Source organism: Ranitomeya imitator, chromosome 7 (genome assembly GCF_032444005.1).
Source record: "Ranitomeya imitator isolate aRanImi1 chromosome 7, aRanImi1.pri, whole genome shotgun sequence".
In the NCBI taxonomy this organism is placed as follows: domain Eukaryota; kingdom Metazoa; phylum Chordata; class Amphibia; order Anura; family Dendrobatidae; genus Ranitomeya; species Ranitomeya imitator.
The window spans coordinates 40,787,944-40,809,534 of NC_091288.1; the positions used below are offsets into that span (position 1 = coordinate 40,787,944).

Consider the following 21,591-nt stretch of genomic DNA (forward strand, 5'->3'; position numbering starts at 1 on the left):
GACCAAATACTTATTTTCCACCATAATATGCAAAAAAATGATAAAAAAACAGACAATGTGATTTTCTGGACTTTTTTTTCTCAGTTTGTCTCCCATAGTTGAGGTCTACCTATGATGTAAATTACAGACGCCTCTCATCTTTTTAAGTGGTGGAACTTGCACTATTGCTGACTGACTAAATACTTTTTTGCCCCACTGTATATATATATATATATATATATATATATATATATATATATATATATATATATATATAGACAGTATATATATATATTTTTTTTCTTTTTGGGACACATGGATCACTTCTATAGCGGTATGTTGGTTTTGCAAGCCTGCGAGAAAACCACGCAGTACGGATGCCATACGGAGGATGCCATGCGCAAAAAACGCTGACACACCCTGCCTACGGAGGAGCTACGGACCACTATTTTCGGGACTTTTCAGCGTATTACGGCCGTAATATACGGACCGTATTTTCATACGCTGAGTGTGAAGCCGGCCTTAGCCATTACTAGCCGTGTGCCATGTATAGCATTGCTATGGGCAGGAGAAGCTTTGCAATTGTTTCATTACATTTTTTTTGGCATTCAAGAAATACTGATGGTAGAAAAATGACACACGGACCAAACACTGATGAAAATTGGTGAGTTTTGTGTATGAGAAAAATCGAGACCGGATGACGCCTTACAAAGACCCTTTCTCTAAAAAGAAAACGAGTCTGTCTAATACACTTGGCCGGATTAACACATAAGCCAGAAAATGTCCAAGGTAGAGAAAGACCAATGGAGACCAAGTTCACACTGGTGGTCAGACTGCTACTGCCCCATGATGGATGCAAACTCATAGATAAGCGGGGGTTCGTATGGTTATTGTTTGGAAGGCCTTCATTTTAGCAAAAAAAATAAAAATAAAACCAACATGCTGCACTTTGCCTCAGTTGTAATTTACACTCCAGCCACTGGGGGCAGCAACGTTTAGTAATGTTGCCTCCCCTATTGGAAAGGCTCATGGCAGGGCACTGGAGGCCGGACAAGGTATTATCTACATAGGGTGCTGGAAGCTGAGTTTTACACAGTATATGTGGCAGATATGTGGCTAGTGAGTCATTAGGTACCTACTCTAATAATGCGGAAGCCACGTATTGGGGCAAGCTCCAGGCATTGATTAAATCTTGTAAGGCATTTTTTTTTTAATTATAATGACCAAAATCTACTTGGTTGTAGCCATTAGCTTCCTCTCCAAGCCTCTGTGATCAGAAGAGTTGGAGGCATCAGATATGTACAAACAGCACGGAGATCCAAAATGTTGCTCATAAGCTGAAACTTCTAGTACAAAGCAGCTGTCTAGACCTAGGGTGCTTTCACACTGTGTTCGGTCATCCATTCGTTGGCCCCGTCAAGGTTTATGTCCGGACCCCCCCACAAAAAGGGATACGGATGTATACACCAATGGGACCACAGACTATAATGGTGCCGGCAGTGGGGATGTGAGCTCTGCCGTGCATCATTTTCGGGAGTGTACTCCTACTGGAGTCGGACACAGACGTAGTAGACTGCATCTGAGTGTACGCCTCCAGTTGGCGTACACGACCGAAAATTATGCATGGCAGAGGGCAAATCCGCTCTTCCGACACCATTATAGTCTATGGCACCGTCGGCTCATATGTCAGGATCCCGTTTTGCGGACGGTTCGGACGTAAGCCGGGACGAGGCAACCAAACGGATGCCCGGACAGAATGTGAGAGCACCCATAGGAACAGGCTACCTGGCAAGACTGGTGAGACATGATGACGGTGTTACACTGGGATATTGCATCTAATGATTTTTCCATTGGGTTGCAGCCCATGACCGCTGTAAGAAAAATATCCAACATGCAGGTTGCACATACACTGTAAAATGCAAATCAAAAGCAATTTGTCTGCAATTTTCTGCACTCAAACTATAACAAACATGTCTGCTGGCGAGACTTGTTAGAACAGTGTAATCTTTTGGTCCTAGACTTGGACATAATAGATACCGGTCGACCAAATGAGAGCTCTCTCTCCATACACAGTAGTGCAGGTACTCACCAAGAACAAAAGGATCGGCAGCCCAAAATCAGACATGTTGGATCTTATGATGTCAGGGCAGAGTAGAGAGGCCTCCATACACATTAGACTGTTGTCCGATGCCGATGATATTGGTTGGTTTCGGCTGATATGGGGGCCTTTATTCTTACCCCTGATAAGCAATCCGCACAGTCAATGCACTATAGCTGATATCTTCACAAAACCCAAGTCCATTGCTCTCTGGGCGTGGACAGGAGCTGCATGAATTTCCTGCGCTTCTGGGTTCCCTAGCGCAGCGTCTGATTACCTGGCCTGGCGTGATGTCATTGTGCAGCGTGAGGTCATATGAATGGCGCAGAGGTGATGCGTCTCTGGCCCGTCCAATCATAACCTGAGCCTGGGATCCCGGAGTTTAAGGAAACTCGCGCACCTCCTGTCCACGCCCAGAGAACAATGACGGGGACCGTGACCAGGGGCTGCACAAGGCGACCCTCTTATCTCCATAGGGAAAAGTCTTATTCTCATTTTTTTTCCCTATAAATAAACATGGCGCATACGGTACATAATATGGTACATTAGAAATATGCTAATTATGCAAATTGTCTCTTCAAAGAGGAAGAGAACAAGAACTCTAGTGCCACCTATTAGAAGGTAGCAATCCTGCAAGTCAATGTCAACCCTTTAACGAGCCTCGTCACATGAGTTAGGATAATAGCCAAACCAGAATCTCAATTTGCAGACACTGTGTTTCGGGGTACTGCCCCTCATCAGTGCAAAGTGGAGATCTGGTTTGGCTGATTGAGAGGCGTCAGACCGTTATCCAAGAAGTATCGTTTCTCCTTGCGGAGACTGACATGTTAAGCATTCCGAGATGAGGAGACTTAAAGCCGCAATGCTCCTCTGGGAAATATGCAAATTATGCAAATTGTCTCTTCAGAGAGGAAGAGAACTAGAACTCTAGTGCCACCTATTGGAAATAACAAACACTAGTAACTGTCATGTAATAAAATATTTTATAGTTTTCCGTTATATGACAATAAAAATCTACAACTAGTGTCAAATATCGGCATAAATCTTCTTCCGGAGATATTGCGTCTGTAGGTCTCTTCCATTCCCCGTCAGTGGTTTCCATTCATAACTGGGAATCTGTGAGACAAATAAAATCTGATATTAGGACTAATAATGTGGAGCATCTGAGGACTGGATGAAGATGTGGATGCTCAATACTGGTTTCAGCAGTCGCTGACTTTTTGTATTGGCGGAATGAGTAATTTACTTTTTTTTTTACTTAGTAAAAGAGCTAGTGAAACATATTGTTACTTTTAAGCCATTTTTTTCTGTTTTAGATTTGCTTTTCTGTACATGAACGGGCCTGAGCGGCAAGATATACCATCAGTTCGTCTAATGTAAGGCTTACTTTGCCACGGTGAAAATTGCAAGATATCAGGATCACTTCATTATTTTAATTATTATTGCCTTCAACCCCCTAATTTTAATATTTGCAATTTTATTTTTCCTCCCCTTCTTCTGGACATCAGAACTTTATTTTTTTATAATTACTGATTTTTTAGATATAGCCATTTGGGGGCTTGATTTTTTTTTTTTTAAAGCAGAGTTGTAGTTTTGAGCCCCTCCATTCATTTTACCATATTAAAAAATGGGAAAAAATTCCAAGTGAGGTGAAATGGTGGAAAAAAAACTACAATTTCACCATTGTTTCTTTGGATTTCATCTTGCTTTTTTCATTATGTGTTTTTTTTTATTGCAGCACTAAAGTGGTGCCACTAATCTATGTTCCCTGCCCCTAGTCTTATACTAACCAGCCGCCATCTTCTTGTGCTGCTTTTTTGTGTATGTTCCACTTCTGGCCTTGGCATACAAACACTGATGCTAAATACTGACGTGTGAATGAGGCTTAACAGACAGAAGAAGCTTGGAATTTTTTTTTTTTCATACAAGAAAAACGGATGCCACGCTGACGGTAAAAACAGACTTCCTTCTACCCCGGCACTGTGCAACTTCCTTCTACCCCGACACTGTGCAGCCTCCTTGCACCCCGGCACTGTGCAGCCTCCTTCCGCCCCGGCACTGTGCAGCCTCCTTCCGCCCAGGCACTGTGCAGCCTCCTTCCGCCCCGGCACTGTGCAGCCTCCTTCCGCCCCGGCACTGTGCAGCCTCCTTCCGCCCCGGCACTGTGCAGCCTCCTTCCGCCCCGACACTGTGCAGCCTCCTTCCGCCCTGGCACTGTGCAGCCTCCTTCCGCCCCGGCACTGTGCAGCCTCCTTCCGCCCCGGCACTGTGTAGCTTCCTTCCGCCCCAGCACTGTGCAGCTTCCTTCTACCCCGGCACTGTGCAGCTTCCTTCTACCCCGGCACTGTGCAGCCTCCTTCCACCCCGGCACTGTGCAGCCTCCTTCCATTCCGGCCCTGTGCAGCCTCCTTCCATTCCGGCCCTGTGCAGCCTCCTTCCACCCGGACCCTGTGCAGCCTCCTTCCACCCCCGGCACTGTGCAGCCTCCTTCCACCCCCGGCACTGTGCAGCCTCCTTCCACCCCCGGCCCTGTGCAGCCTCCTTCCACCCCGACCCTGTGCAGCCTCCTTCCATTCCGGCCCTGTGCAGCCTCCTTCCATTCTGGCCCTGTGCAGCCTCCTTCCACCCTGGCACTGTGCAGCCTCCTTCCACCCCGGCACTGTGCAGTCTCCTTGCAAACAAACACTGGGCAGCCTCCTTCCACCCCGGCACTGTGCAGCCTCCTTCCATTCCGGCCCTGTGCAGCCTCCTTCCATTCCGGCCCTGTGCAGCCTCCCTTCCACCTTGGCACTGTGCAGCCTCCTTCCACCCTGGCACTGTGCAGCCTCCTTCCACCCCGGCACTGTGCAGCCTCCTTCCACCCCGGCACTGTGCAGTCTCCTTGCAAACAAACACTGGGCAATAGTGTAACCATAGACCAAATATAATTATACAATAATTTGCTATGTACCTGAATGACGTGATATCCTAATATCTCCAAATGCCTTTTTTTCATTGCAAATTGTCCTTTTAAATGTGTATTACTGCAAAAGGCTTTGAGACCAAGCAATTCCACTGCAAATCTGTAACATAAATAATTATTAAAAATATATATATTGTTTAAAGGGAACCTGCCACGTTGCACATGCACTCCGATCGGTGGACAGCACTTTATAGAGAAGGAGATGCAGACAAGGATGATATATAGGTTTATTGAAATTTATTCAACATAGCTTGTATTTTATTAATTGAAATAGCTTTTGTTTGTACATATGAGTCCAGTGGGCGGTCCTGCGAGTGATTGACAGCTATCTCTGCATACACAATCATAAATGGGGAAAATGTCAATCACTGAGTAGGACTGCCCACTGGACTCGTATACACACAAACATCATGGATTTGAATGAATAAAACACAAGTTTTACTGAAAGTTTTCCCCCAATAAATGTAAGCTCCTCCTGCTGTTTAACACTCTGTCTAGAGATTATATACACCAGATACCATTTTTGACATGACAGGTTCCCTTTAAAAGTGTTTTCCTGGATGATAATAATAATGATTATACTTATCACATAAATCTGTTTCTTTCTCCTCCAGGACTGATCTTTCACAATTCATGGGTAAAATCTACATTCAGCAAAGACCGATTTTCCCATTGCTGAGATAGGAGATGGCAGTTGGTGCTTTTAAAATTCTATGGAGAAGAGGGAGGAGCTGGAGACAGACACAGACATTCTGCTGCAAGTTCTCCTGAAACGACACTTAGGCTATGTGCACATGTAGGAAGGGTCCCTGCGGGCTCTCCCGCAGCGGTTTTGATAAATCTGCAGGGCAAAACCGCTGCGGTTATCCCTGCAGATTTATCACGTTTTGTCTTGCGGTTTCCGCTGCGGGTTACTCCTGCACTGGTTTTACTATTGATGCTGCATATGCAGCATCAATAGTAATGTTAAAAAAAAAAAAAATGGTTATACTCACCCTCTGATGTCCCGATCTCCTCGGCGCTGTCCGGTTCCAAAGATGCTGTGCGAGAAGGATCTTCGTGACGTCACGGTCATGTGACCGCGACGTCACCGCAGGTCCTGCTCGCATAGCAAACCTGAGACCGGACGGCCGCGTGCAGTGCTGAGAGGTGAGTATATCGTTATTTTTTATTTTAATTCTTTTTTTTAATACAAATATGGTTCCCAGGGCCTGGAGGAGAGTCTCCTCTCCTCCACCCCGGGTAGCAACCGCACATTATCCGCTTACTTCCCGCATAGTGGGCATAGCCCCATGCGGGAAGTAAGCGGATCAATGCATTTCTATGGCTATGTGCACATGTTGCGGTTTTTGCTGCGGATCCGCAGCGGTTTTGACGCTGCGGATCCGCAGCAGTTTTCCATGCGGTGTACAGTACAATGTTAACCTATGGAAAACAAAAACCGCTGTGCACATGCTGCGGAAAAAAACGCGCGGAAACGCTGAGGTTTATTTTCCGCAGCATGTCAATTCTTTGTGCAGAATCCGCAACGGTTTGGCACCTGCTCCATATTTAAAAAACGCAGGTGTCTAAAACCGCAGTGGAAACCGCACAAAAAAACCACAATAAATCCGCAGTACTTTTTGCACTGCGGATTTAATCAAATCCGCTGCGGAAAATTCCGCAATGGAATCCGCAGCGTGTGCACATACCCTAAGTGTGCAGAATCGCTGCGATTCTGCACAAAGAAGTGACATGCTGTGGGTTGTAAACCGCTGCGTTTCTGCACGGTTTTTCCCGCAGCATGTGCACAGCGGTTTGCGGTTTCCCATTGACTTACATGTTTACTGTAAACGCAATGGAAACTGCTGCGGAAACGCACCATCAAAATCGCTGCGGTTCCGCGGTAAAAACCGCAACGTGTGCACATAGCCTTAGGCTATGTGCACACGTTGCAGATTCCATTGCGGAATTTTCATTGCGGTTTTTACTGCGGATTTACCGCGGTTTTTAATGCGGATTCTACTGCGGTTTTACACCTGCAGTTTTCTATTGGAGCAGATGGAAAACCGCTGCGGATTCCGCACAAAGAATTGACATGCTGCGGAAAATAAACCGCTGCGTTTCCGCGCGTTTTTTTCTGCAGCATGTGCACAGCGGTTTTTGTTTTCCATAGGTTAACATGGTACTGTACACCGCATGGAAAACTGCTGCGGATCCACAGCGTCAAAAACACTGCGGATCCGCAGTAAAAACCGCAACGTGTGCACATGGCCTTACAGTTCTCCATAGAACTTTATGAGCACCAACTGTCTTCTCAGTTATGGGAAAAATCTGTTTTCACTGGACAAACTAACTGTAAATTGGGAATGAATGATCATTCCAGGAGGAAAAAGAATCAGATTTCCCCGATAAGAGATATACAAAGTTTCTTATTTTAATGTGTACTATATATGTAAAAAAAACAAAACCAATCTTTACTCTTTAATATACAAGTGTGAAGTTACTGCTAAAACTTGAGAATCAGATAATTATATTCTAAATAACACAACAGGGGGACGTTTACCGCTGCATTTGAGCCCAAATTTTGCTAAATATTTGTACTGTAAATGCCGATGACAGATACGTCACTATTTTATATTATTTATTATATTATTTTTTGTTCTTACACCAAAAGTTAAAAATGAAGAGAAAAGGGGGCATGGCTAACCTTTATAGTGTAAAGTACAACATATCTATCATTGCATTTCCATGTGAAAGTCGCATGTTTTAGACAGGTCCTAATTTTCTTTAAAAAGTTGTGGAACCAGTAGATTTACACCATTTTCCACACGTGTAAAGCTGCAGTTTGGGCAATATTCTGCATTAATGGGTGACATTTGACACCTCTGTCTCCAACTATTTTCTGCCCAATTCACAGATTTTAAAAGTCGCAAATTGCATAAAAAATTCCGCTCGGACTTGAGACTTTTGACTCATTGGCTCTTATCGAATATGGAGAAATATAGTAACATGATTAAAAAGCGGCGTATGTATTTTTTGTCAAATTTATCCATCGGGTGCAACAATGGCAGTTGAATTAGTGCAGTAACCATTTGGTGCTAATTGCGCCATTTTTGATAAATGTGGGTCCTTTCCCCATACCCAGGAATTAAACATTTGGATGGTAGAAGTAAATTGAAGAAAAAAACAAAAAGAAAGTTGCCGGAGTGATAGAGTGCAAGGTTAGAATGGGAACAAATATTGTATGGGTGCGATACGGAGTTCTTCCCAAAATATCATGGAGACATAGATGCTGACCTCCGCGCTCCTTCTGGTGACTGACTGCCAAGTTCACTCATCGTTACTGCATTGTCCGGCTCCTGGTATGGAATTGGCTTTTTATCCTTGTCCAACATGAATTCAAAATCTAAGGAAATAAAATATATCACACTAATAGAGTAAGTATGTGGACACCATCATAAAGTGTGAAAAGCATTACTTCCAGAAACAGTGCCACACCGGTCTATAGGTTGTGCCGGGTATTGCACCTCAGCTTTACAGAAGTGAACGAGGTTTAGCTTTGATATCACATACAATCCAAGGTCACAGTCACAAAACCATAGATTTTATCATCCAGGAGAATTGGGTCGATTGTGATAATGACTCTCTGATCAAAGCGTCAGCATGGTGTGAGCCGATTCTCTTGGATAAGAGAATTAGAGCACACTGTCAGGAAAATATGGAGACCAAAATGTCTCCATCTTCTCCACTCGATGAGTCCACGGAAATTGAACTGCACTCGGATGTCATATCTGGTGTAAATGCTGCTGTTCTCCAGCGCTTGTTGCTTTTCTTTTGTTCCTGAGATATGTCCTCCTCTTCCATGTATGAAAACATTAGTATTGAAAGATAGGAGACAAAAAAAGCGCAAATAGGGTCTTATCCCCAGGATTGTTCTTAATCAATTGTGAGAGAACTGCTCACCTGGTAGTACACAGTACAAGCGTGTAGTTGTCAGCTGCTGCAGATACACAGGTCGGCGTTGCGACCTCTCAGAACCGTTATAATAAATGAAATGTGGATTACATCTGCGCTGCTGCGACAAATAATAGATCCAGATATACTGTTAGGGTGTTCGGGTGGTTTATTCAACGCGTTTCGAAGCTCAAAGGCTTCTTCTTCAGGAAGTTTCCACACAAAGATATGCATATCTTTGTGTGGAAACTTCCTGAAGAAGAAGCCTTTGAGCTTCGAAACGCGTTGAATAAACCACCCGAACACCCTAACAGTATATCTGGATCTATTATTTGTCGCAGCAGCGCAGATGTAATCCACATTTCATTTATTATAACGATGTATGAAAACATAGTATTGTTACCCAAGAACGTCACGAAGAGGTCATAGAACAACTGAGGGCTACGCCCACTTGGCTAACAAGAGGGGACAATACCTCAGGGATGGAGAGGAGCAGGAACAGAGGAAACAACTTCGGATTCTTTACCCAATTTATGAAAAGTGACCGGTACTCTTTCTGGTCACTTTCTGGTCTTTGTAACCCCCCCCAAAGACCTAATAGTTATATAGACTGCATATACAGTCATGGCTGTAAGTGTTGGCACCCTTAAAATTGTTCTATAAAATGAAGTATTTCTCCCACAAAATCACATTGAACACCTGTGGAGAGATCTTAAAACTGCTGTTGGGAGAAGAAACCTTCAAATATGAGAGACCTGGAGGAGTCAGTAAAAGAAGAGTGCTCCAAAACTCCAGCTGATGGGGGGAAGAAGCTTATTCATGGTTATAGGAAGCCATTGATTGCAGTTATTTATTCCAATAGGTGTGCAACCAAATATTAAGCGGACGGTGCCAACAGTTTTGTCCGGACCATTTTTGGAGTTTTGTGTAAAATTATGTCCAATTTGTCTTTTTCTCACATTTTTTGTGATGTTCCAACACACACAAAGGAAATAAACATGTGTATAACAAAACGTAATAATTGCAATCATTTTCTGGTAGAAATATTTCATTTTCTGGAACAATTTGAAAGGTGCCAACACTTTCGGCCGTGACTGTATACGGAGTTAGGGCTACATATGTTAGCCTGGGATATCTGTGCGCACTCTCCTTACACTTCCTACAACATAGGATGGTGATAACCTAAAATTTAGTTGGACATTGGAGAAGCCCCTTCACAGTCCGCTGCCACCCGTGTGCATCATCTGTACACCGAGATCTTACCTATAGAATAAGAGTACGGTGTTGTCACCGAGACCTTCGTATACCGCTCTCCTCCTAAGATTTCCTCCAACAAGTCCTGCAGCAGCTGGCCCATGGAAGTCATCTCTGCAGGACACAAGCACATTATAATTATTGGGGCTCCATTTGGGGAGGTTTACAGGATGCTCTTATTTATTGTGGGCCATCGTATTACTGACACGCTCTAGATCCTAGGGTCTCAACCTCTGGTACATTCACTACATGCTTAAAGGGGGTTTCCTCAACTTCCAGTGGAGCTCCCCGCTTCTCTGCTTTGCCCGGGCAGGAGATGGGCTCCCGTTTGATTGACAATTTGGACCAGCAGTATCGTGGCCCAAACTGTGCTCTCCAGGTTCTACAGACAGAGACAGCTTTACCTCTGCCGCATCGGAGGAGCAATGATGCAGAGATCCTGCCAAGTTTTAAAGCAGCACTTCCAAGTCCTATTGAAAAGAGCCTGTAAGAGCTGCGCTCCTTGTCTAGGAGACAGGCCATCACATATAGCTTGCAGACAATAATAAATAAATACCATGGCACAAAAGGTACTCCTAGATAGCTTGAAAAGTTTCCCAAGGCAACAAGAAGTACATAAATAAACACCTTTGTTCTTCAGAAAGCAGAGGATTTTTAATAAAACGTTAAAAAAACACCTTTTCAATAACTGAATAAATGATATCCAGGCACATGCACAAGGTCAGAAACGTACCTTTTTTCTTCATGTGCTGACAATATGGCTCATGAAACCAAGGAACCCGATATTCGGGGTGCTCGATGCAAACCGCACGATTCAATTCCATAAGATAGCTGCGAAGATTCATGCCCTGAGCGGGGGGAAACGCTGAAACAGAACATTTTATGGAAGGTATCGGTGAAGGCATCGTCAGTACGCACCTACTGAAAGGTACAAGGCCAACGAATCAAGGACTAAGATCAGATTGTCAGTTCAGTCCCTAATTACTGAGGTTCTGCCCAGACACAACACTCTACTGGGGCAACTTACCGGGGCGTACACCTGACAACAACCAGTATCTGCACCATTAGGTTGTAAAGAAAGACTAAGCAATGAGTGATGTGATCACAAGACCTTGTACGACAGTACAGGATCTACAGCTCGGGAACCTGTAGGCACTACTAGGACAACTCCTTCATGTTCCTCATATTTGGCCCTGTTAAAATAAAAACACTTATACTCGCCGATGCCGGCGCTGTTCCAGCAGGGTTGCCACTCGCGTTCTTAGGGCTTATGTAAGGTTGTTAGGTCACAGGAGCCCTGTGCCCAATCAGCGCCGCCATCATTGTCCTCGCCTTTGGACATACTGACCATCAACAGGTCACGTCAAATAACAATGTCATGTGACCACCTGGAGACACAAGACCAATATCACCGGAACACAGCCGGTCTGGTAGGCGAGTGTGAGTCTTTTTTTTTTTTCTTAATCTGCGGCAATTTAGCATTTAAGAGGAGATGTCAAATAGTGGACAAACCCTTTAAGCTGCTCATACACATGTGAAAGCTGTCGGACGATCAAGCTCCCATCATATACATGAACATGCAAATTCTCATAGATTTTCAATGACTAGGTCAACCTTCCCGACCCACATGACCTCCAACATCACACATCGGGGGAGAGTAGAGACGCCTCCAAACGTGAGACTGTCGGCCAATCCCAGCAGGTTCGGCTGACTTTAGTCCAATGTGTGGGGGTTTTCAGATTCATCACTAGACCCCACCTAAAGTCATTCAATTCTGACACCCTCTGTGACACAAAGCCCACTGGTGTCCATAGTTTTCCATAGGTTCCTTGGGCAAACATACAGATTTTTCTAGCATTTAGTGGCTGGCGCTCTACCACCTGCATATTACTACATGATGAAAACATTTTACAGATCACGGACAGAATAAAAAGAAAAAAATACATATATAAATATCTGTATATAAAGAGAGAGCGACAGATAAAGAGATAGAGAGCGACAGATAAAGAGATAGCGAGCGATACGTGAAGAGATAGAACGATAGATAAAGCAATAGAGAGCAGACTTACATTTCAATTGGACATCTAGCTGGCGCAAGAATGTGATGTTGAATATCGTATTTATTAATTCTTTTGGAAATTGTTTTACCATAGCAAAATTGTAACAGATCTGCATCAAGCATGAAGGACTCAACAAATCTATGCAAAAAAAAGATAAGAAAAACACTTTTAATAAATATATAGCTTACCATAATGGAATAGTGAAGTGCTCAGTCTCCTTCACTGATTTATCTCTATGCTGCATCTCTCAGCTACCTGGATATACAGGGAATTGCAACCCTCGGGGACCTGGCTGTGCAAGGAACTGCACCCTTGAGTACCCGGCTGTGCAAGGAACTGCAACCCTGGAGTACCCGGCTGTGCAAGGAACTGCAACCCTCGAGTACCGGGCTGTGCAAGGAACTGCAACCCTCGAGTACCCGGCTGTGCAAGGAACTGCAACCCTCGAGTACCCGGCTGTGCAAGGAACTGCAACCCTCGAGTACCCGGCTGTGCAAGGAACTGCAACCCTCGAGTACCCGGCTGTGCAAGGAACTGCAACCCTCGAGTACCCGGCTGTGCAAGGAACTGCAACCCTCGGGTACCAGGCTGTGCAAGGAACTGCAACCCTCGGGTACTTGGCTGTGCAGGAACTGCAACCCTCAGCTACACGACTGTGCAGGGAACTGCAACTCACGGGTACTCAGCTGTGCAGGGAACTGCAACCCTCAGGTACGCGGCTGTGCGGGGAACTGCAACTCACGGGTACCAGGCTGGGCAGGGAACTGCAATTCATGGGTACCAGACCGTGCAGGGAACTGCAACCCTCAGGTACGCGGTCGTGCAGGGAACTGCAACCCTCAGCTACACAACTGTGCAGGGAACTGCAACTCACGGGTACCAGGCTGTGCAGGGAACTGCAACCCTCAGCTACACAACTGTGCAGGGAACTGCAACTCACGGGTACCAGGCTCTGCAGGGAACTGCAACCCTCTGGTACGCGGCCATGCAGGGAACTGCAACTCTCGGGTATCCGGCTGTGCAGGGATCCGCAACCATTATCTATCTGGCTGTGCCAGGTCCTTTTACACTGAACGGGGTTGTCGTCAGCAGCTGGAAGGGCAGCTCTGCAGAGAAAATTTTAAAGTGCTGCCTCCCATTCAATCTGAGGAATAGTAGCAATGATAAAGTGATGTCACATCCTACTATGTGGGAATCCCACTTTAAAGCCCAACCTACTGCGAGCAGCAGTATTAGTATTAGTGACTTGTATATCAGACACCTACCCTTGTGCTCCAGTACATGTTGGAGACATACATTAAAAAATTCTCCGCCTTGAGGTGGCTCATAGTTCAGGAAACTAAAGGGACGTAAAACTATAAGGATACTGGATGGATGAATCTAAAAGGGGACAGATAAAGAAAAGGGTTAGGAGGAACAAAACTGTATTAAAGGGCATTGTCTCACGCACTCTCCCCCTTTCCACATAAACATTATACAGGGGGTCACATTTTGAAATACCTTGGCAATATCCTCCATGGTCACTGCAGCAATGGTGTGAAAAACTGGGGCTCGTGCATTGTTCATTTGACATAAAAAGATGGAAAGTTTAGTAACGTTCCTCCAGGTGACCGTATGCAGCAGGCGCTGGCAGATATCCAACAATCCCTCAGTCAGTTCTTCGGTCATCCACTGCCGGGTCTTAAGCTGCAAAATTTCCTCCAGCAGAAGATCAATGCTGTCCGCGTGCTGGAGTCTTTCCACAGCACAGCTGTTCAGGTGGTTGAGGAGCTCCTTGTACGTTTTATGGTGGTTTCCAAACCCACGAGGCGTTCTACACAACTGCAGGAGTAGGACAGCGATCTTTTCCAGGCTTGGTAAATTGCACTGCTGGATTATATCACCAATTCTAGAGAGGACGGCCTCATCCACCTGGTGGAAGTTCAGTAGAGCAAGTGCTTTGGCCATTGTGGCCACTTCAGAAGGCACAAAACTTGCCATTAAATTCCTGCAATAATGAGAAAATATTTAGGAAGTTTTAGAAAAATCACAAAAAAACAGGATGACACTAATAATCCTGCCCAAATTCCCAACTCTATTGGTTGAACAGGTCAGAACCAGTAGACGTAAGAGCCAGAAGTGTCTTCTTTGACAATGCACCCAAGTATCAGCATTTGCACCATAAGGTGCAGTGGATGGCCATGGAAAGTCCAAAAAAGGGGGAGAGAAGCTTGGAAATGTTGAGGGTTCCATTGCAGATATATTTGGCCTCACAGGCCAAGTAACAAGTGAACATTGTCCTGAGAGCCGAACCAGCTGCTTCAAAGTAAGATTACATGAAAGATTAAACTCTATGGTCGTTCAAGTCTTGCGTCTGCCAAGTGTAATGTTCTGCCTTTCCCCAGATGGGGAATCAATGGTCTACAACTGGTGACCACCACCATATTACCAGTGTGTTTTCCAGTATAGAATACATGATATCTACAGTAAGAGCAGTCCATTATGACTAACCAGATTAATCGCTGTTTTCGATATAAATTATTATTACCACGTCACACAATTTACCAGTTGGTGCAGTAGATTCTAAGAAATCCACCAGACTCCACATTCGTGATCTGCAGGTTTCTGAGTCAGTGTGTTAGAATAATTAATTGGAAGGCAATGTTCACAATAATATCAGTGTAGAGATCAATTAGTGAGGTCAATCATTCTGGGAAGAAGCAGGTGGGAATCAGGTGGTCCCTATTTAAGGGTGAAGCCAGGACATGTTGTACATGAATTTCTACTTGAAAGCCTGAGAAATATGGGTTGTTCGAGACATCGTTCAGAAGAACAGTGTACTTTGATTAAAAAGTTGATTGGAGAGGGAAAAACTTATAAAGAAGTGCAGATAATGATCGGCTGTCCAGCTAAAATGATCTCCATTGCTTTAAAATGGAAAGCCAAAGCAGGAAGATGTGGAGGAAAACGGAAGACGACCATTCAAATGGATGGAAGAATAGCCAGAATGGCAAAGGTGCAGCAAATGATCAGCTCCAGGATGATCAAAGACCGTCTCAACTTACCTGTGAGGACTGAGACAGGTAGAAGACGCCTGTGTGAAGCTATAATATGGCATACTATTGGTGACAGTCACCAGGGGCGACAACTGCACACATAATATGGCATACTATTAGTGGCACCTGGAGCGACGACCACCTATATAATACGGCATACTATTAGTGGCACCTGGAGCGACGACCGCCTATATAATATGGTATACTATTAGTGGCACCTGGAGCGACGACCGCCTATATAATATGGTATACTATTAGTGGCACCTGGAGTGACGATCACCTATATAATACGGTATACTATTAGTGGCACCTGGAGCGACGACCGCCTATATAATATGGTATACTATTAGTGGCACCTGGAGTGACGATCACCTATATAATACGGTATACTATTAGTGGCACCTGGAGCGACGACCGCCTATATAATACAGCATACTATTAGTAGCACCTGGGGCGACAACCACCCACATAATACAGTATACTATTAGTGGAACCTGGAGCGACAACCGCCTATATAATACGGTATACTATTAGTGACACCTGGAGTGACCACAGCCTATATAATACGGCATACTATTAGTGGCACCTGGAGCGACGACCGCCTATATAATACGGCATACTATTAGTGGCACCTGGAGCGACGACCACCTATATAATACGGTATACTATTAGTGGCACCTGGAGCGACGACCACCTATATAGTACAGCATACTATTAGTGACACCTGGAGCGACGACCGCCTATATAATACAGCATACTATTAGTGACACCTGGAGCGATGACCACCTATGTAATACGGCATACTATTAGTGGCACCTGGAGCGATGACCACCTATGAAATACGGTATACTATTAGTGGCACCTGGAGCGACGACCGCCTATATAATACGGTATACTATTAGTGGCACCTGGAGCGACGACCACCTATATAATACGGTATACTATTAGTGGCACCTGGAGCAACGACCACCTATATAATACGGCATACTATTAGTGGCCCCTGGGGCGACAACCACCTATATAATACGGTATACTATTAGTGGCACCTGGAGCGACGACAGCCTATATGATACGGTATACTATTAGTGGCACCTGGAGCGACGACCACCTATATAATACGGTATACTATTAGTGGCACCTGGAGCGACGACCGCCTATATAATACGGTATACTATTAGTGGCACCTGGAGCGACGACAGCCTATATGATACGGTATACTATTAGTGGCACCTGGAGCGACGACCGCCTATATGATACAGTATACTATTAGTGGCACCTGGGGCGACGACCGCCTATATAATACGGCATACTATTAGTGACACCTGGAGCGACGACCGCCTATATAATACGGTATACTATTAGTGGCACCTGGAGCGACGACCGCCTATCTAATACGGCATACTATTAGTGGCACCTGGAGCGACGACCACCTATATAATACGGTATACTATTAGTGGCACCTGGAGCGACGACCACCTATATAGTACAGCATACTATTAGTGACACCTGGAGCGACGACCGCCTATATAATACAGCATACTATTAGTGACACCTGGAGCGATGACCACCTATGTAATACGGCATACTATTAGTGGCACCTGGAGCGATGACCACCTATGAAATACGGTATACTATTAGTGGCACCTGGAGCGACGACCGCCTATATAATACGGTATACTATTAGTGGCACCTGGAGCGACGACCACCTATATAATACGGTATACTATTAGTGGCACCTGGAGCAACGACCACCTATATAATACGGCATACTATTAGTGGCCCCTGGGGCGACAACCACCTATATAATACGGTATACTATTAGTGGCACCTGGAGCGACGACAGCCTATATGATACGGTATACTATTAGTGGCACCTGGAGCGACGACCACCTATATAATACGGTATACTATTAGTGGCACCTGGAGCGACGACCGCCTATATAATACGGTATACTATTAGTGGCACCTGGAGCGACGACAGCCTATATGATACGGTATACTATTAGTGGCACCTGGAGCGACGACCACCTATATAATACGGTATACTATTAGTGGCACCTGGAGCGACCACAGCCTATATAATACGGCATACTATTAGTGGCACCTGGAGCCACGACTGCCTATATAATATGGAATACTATTAGGGGCATAGTGACCTGGGGTGACAACCACTTATATAATACGGCATACTACTGGTGACATAGTGACCTGGGGTGACGACCACCCATATAATACAGCATAGTATTGATGACACCTGCAGCGACCACAGCCTACATAATATAGCATACTATTGGTGACAGTCACCTAGGGTGACGACCGCCTATACAATATGGAATACTATTGGGGATATAGTGACCTGGGGTGACAACCACTTATATAATAAGGCATAGTACTGGTGACATAGTGACCTGGGGTTATGACCGCCTATATAATACGGCATACTATCGGTGTCATAGTGACCTGCGGTGACGACCTCCCATATAATACAGCATACTATTGATGACACCTGGAGCGACCACAGCCTATATAATATAGCATACTAATGGTGACAGTCACCAAGGGTGATGACTGCCTATACAGTTAGTTCCGTATATATTTGGACAGAGACAACATTTTTCTAATTTTGGTTATAGACATTACCACAATGAATTTTAAACAAAACAATTCAGATGCAGTTGAAGTTCAGACTTTCAGCTTTCATTTGAGGGTCTCCACATTAAAATTGGATGAAGGGTTTAGGAGTTTCAGCTCCTTAACATGTGCCACCCTGTTTTTAAAGGGACCAAAAGTAATTGGACAATTGACTCCAAGGCTATTTCATGGACAGGTGCGGGCAATCCCTTCGTTATGTCATTCTCAATTAAGCAGATAAAAGGCCTGGAGCTGATTTGAGGTGTGGTGCTTGCATTTGGAAGGTTTTGCTGTGAAGTAAACATGCGGTCAAAGGAGCTCTCCATGCAGGTGAAACAAGCCATCCTTAAGCTGCGAAAACAGAAAAACCCATCCGAGAAATTGCTACAATATTAGGAGTGGCAAAATCTACAGTTTGGTACATCCTGAAGAAAGAAAGAAAGCACTGGTGAACTCATAAATGCAAAAAGACCTGGGCGCCCACGGAAGACAACAGCGGTGGATGATCGCAGAATAATCTCCATGGTGAAGAGAAACCCCTTCACAACAGCCAACCAAGTGACCACCACTCTCCAGGAGGTCGGCGTATCAATATCCAAATCTACCATAAAGAGAAGACTGCATGAAAGTAAATACAGAGGGTTCACTGCAAGGTGCAAGCCACTCATAAGCATCAAGAATAAAAAGGCTAGACTGGACTATGCTAAAAAACATCTAAAAAAGCCAGCACAGTTCTGGAAGAACATTCTGTGGACAGATGAATCCAAGATCAACTTCTACCAGAATGATGGAAAGAGAAAAGTATGGCGAAGGTGTGGAACAGCTCATGATCCAAAGCATACCACATCATCTGTAAAACACGGCGGAGGCAGTGTGATGGCTTGGGCATGCATGGCTGCCAGTGGCACTGGGTCACTAGTGTTTATTGATGATGTGACACAGGACAGAAGCAGCCAAATGAATTCTGAGGTATTCAGAGACGCCATACTGTGTGTTCAGATCCAGCCAAATGCAGCCAAACTGATTGATTGCCGTTTCATACTACAGATGGACAATGACCCAAAACATAAAGCCAAAGCAACCCAGGAGTTTACTAAAGCAAAGAAGTGGAATATTCTTGAATGGACAAGTCAGTCACCTGATCTCAACCCAATTGAGCAGCATTTCACTTGTTAAAGACTAAACTTCAGGCAGAAAGGTCCACAACAAACAGCAACTGAAAACCACCGCAGTGAAGGCCTGGCAGAGCATCAAAAAGGAGGAAACACAGCGTCTGGTGATGTCCATGAGTTCAAGACCTCAGGCAGTCATTGCCAACAAAGGGTTTTCAACCAAGTACTAAAAATGAACATTTTATTTAAAATTCTTGAATCTGTCCAATTACTTTTGGACCCTTTAAAAACAGTGTGGCACATGTTAAGGAGCTGAAACTCCTAAACCCTTCATCCAATTTTAATGTGGATACCCTCAAATGAAAGCTGAAAGTCTGAACTTCAACTGCATCTGAATTGTTTTGTTTAAAATTCATTGTGGTAATGTCTATAACCAAAATTAGAAAAATGTTGTCTCTGTCCAAATATATAAGGACCTAACTGTATAATATGGAATACTATTGATGACACAGTCACCTGGGGCAACGATCGCCTATATAATAAGGCATACTACTGGTGACATAGTGACCTGAGGCGATAATTGCCTACATAATATGGCTTACTATTGGTGACAGTCACCTGGGGAGACGACCGCCTGTATAAGTCCATGAAACCCACAGGAGCCACAGTCCACTGAGGACGGATGACTCCTTCGAAACGCGTATGATAAGTTCTCTCCTCGATCCATGGACTGGTCGGTAGCGGGTTGGGATTTTCTTTTAAGTTCACATAATGCAGTTTGCATTTTTTTTTTATCTGTTTTATTCTTTTGTAAATAAAATCTAAGAAACATCTGGTGGAAGATAATAATTCTCTAAAATTAGAAAGTAAAATGTCTGAAACTGATAATGGGTAAATCCTCCCCATCGGCACTGGTGACACCCTGGACCCTGGAGAGGCGATAAAGCACAGCAGCATTTACGGGGATCTTACCTCTGCAGATGTCCTTGTAGTTCTTTCATTAACTTGGTATTTTGATAGGACAGATGGGCCAGGGCCTCAGTTATATAATACAGCTGGAGGGGTTTGCAGATATCTAGATATTTCTGTAAGAGGAGGAAAATTCTAAAGAAAGAAAAAGAAAAACAGTTTAGGAAATGCACATTCCCGCTACGACTAGTGCCTGATAACGACTGCTCGGACCTCAATGTACAACCCACGGTGAAGGAGTCACCTCGATGAAGCCCCCTATGAGAGACCAGCAAAGTGGGGACCAAGTAAATATAACTTTAAGTGTGGATCAACAGTAAAAGGATAGTCCAGGCATATCAGGTCATCAATATCAGACCAGTGGAGGTCCGAGACCCCAACAATCAGCTCCAGCCAGATGTACACAATGTGCTTACCCGGCACAGCCTAGCTCTTTACCGTCCTCCCCAAGGATCCGCAGCTCGAAGACAAGCTCCTATATAAAGTCCTGGCCCCATAACGCCCCCATTGTCCGGCTCGGTGACACTTCTAGGGTTTTAGGAAGAAACAATAGCAGTAAAACCAAAATTCCTACTTGTGGATGAGCGCATTGTTTTTACTGTCCATTTCCACCATTGCTCTCAGAACGAGCAGCAGTCGGCTCAGGTTCATCTCATCAATGAAGGTCGGAAGCTTTTCTTCAAGTCTGGAGGGAAACGAAGATCATTTTGTAGATGTTTCTATACTGAAATGACTTAGAGGAGCAGATCATCATTTCCCAGAAATTAAATCATCAATTTAATGGGGTTTTGTCTTGTATAGCCCATTTACTTGGTATAGCGGAACAACAAGCAATGGGCGCATTCAGCACTTGCGTCAAAATGAGGCAGACATGGTAAAAAAAAAATCACTTTACTTAAAAGGGGTATTCCCATCTCCAAGTTCCTATCCAATATGTAGTAGGTACAATAATAATATAGGGATTTTTGTGTACTCACCGTAAAATCCTTTTCTCCGAGCCAATCATTGGGGGACACAGGACCATGGGTGGTGTTATGCTGCTGCCACTAGGAGGACACTAAGTTAACACATAAAGAATAGCTCCTCCCCTGCAGTATACACCCTCCTGCTGGTTCTAAGTGAACCAGTTCAGTAACAAAGCAGTAGGAGCTTAACATTTAACAAGGATGAACTATGTCAAAACAAGTTAACACAGAAAAACCAAAGCCAATAGGCTAACAGGGTGGGTGCTGTGTCCCCCAATGATTGGCTCGGAGAAAAGGATTTTACGGTGAGTACACAAAAATCCCTATTTCTCCTATGCCTCATTGGGGGACACAGGACCATGGGACATCCTAAAGCAGTCCCTGGGTGGGGAGCAACCAACTGGAATTGCTTCTTGTACCAACAAGTTACAGATGCAGCACTGCCACTTGCAAAATTCGTCTGCCGACGGACGCATCTGTCGAGGCCCAAGAGTGGACGGCATGGTAATGTTTTGTAAACGTATGCAGGCTGGACCAAGTTGCAGCTCTGCAGACTTGTGCTGCCGATGCCTGGTGCCGGATGGCCCAAG

General features: G+C 44.6%; 1 protein-coding gene across 3 annotated transcripts in view; it reads right to left on the reverse strand.

The window, feature by feature from the left end:
- Positions 1 to 3,041: 3,041 nt before the first annotated feature.
- Positions 3,042 to 21,591, reverse strand: part of LOC138644560 (FAST kinase domain-containing protein 1, mitochondrial-like) — a 37,164-nt gene continuing 18,614 nt past the window's right edge. For all 3 annotated transcript variants that reach the window (XM_069733093.1, XM_069733095.1, XM_069733094.1), the window contains exons 6-15: positions 20,611 to 20,721; positions 20,040 to 20,171; positions 13,790 to 14,276; positions 13,555 to 13,669; positions 12,299 to 12,427; positions 10,963 to 11,094; positions 10,239 to 10,343; positions 8,319 to 8,427; positions 5,028 to 5,139; positions 3,042 to 3,193 (exon numbers count right to left, since the gene is read on the reverse strand). In XM_069733093.1, coding sequence (XP_069589194.1) covers positions 3,104 to 3,193; positions 5,028 to 5,139; positions 8,319 to 8,427; positions 10,239 to 10,343; positions 10,963 to 11,094; positions 12,299 to 12,427; positions 13,555 to 13,669; positions 13,790 to 14,276; positions 20,040 to 20,171; positions 20,611 to 20,721 — 1,522 coding nt within the window. In that variant the 3' untranslated portion in view covers positions 3,042 to 3,103. The remainder of the gene's footprint in view (positions 3,194 to 5,027; positions 5,140 to 8,318; positions 8,428 to 10,238; positions 10,344 to 10,962; positions 11,095 to 12,298; positions 12,428 to 13,554; positions 13,670 to 13,789; positions 14,277 to 20,039; positions 20,172 to 20,610; positions 20,722 to 21,591) is intronic.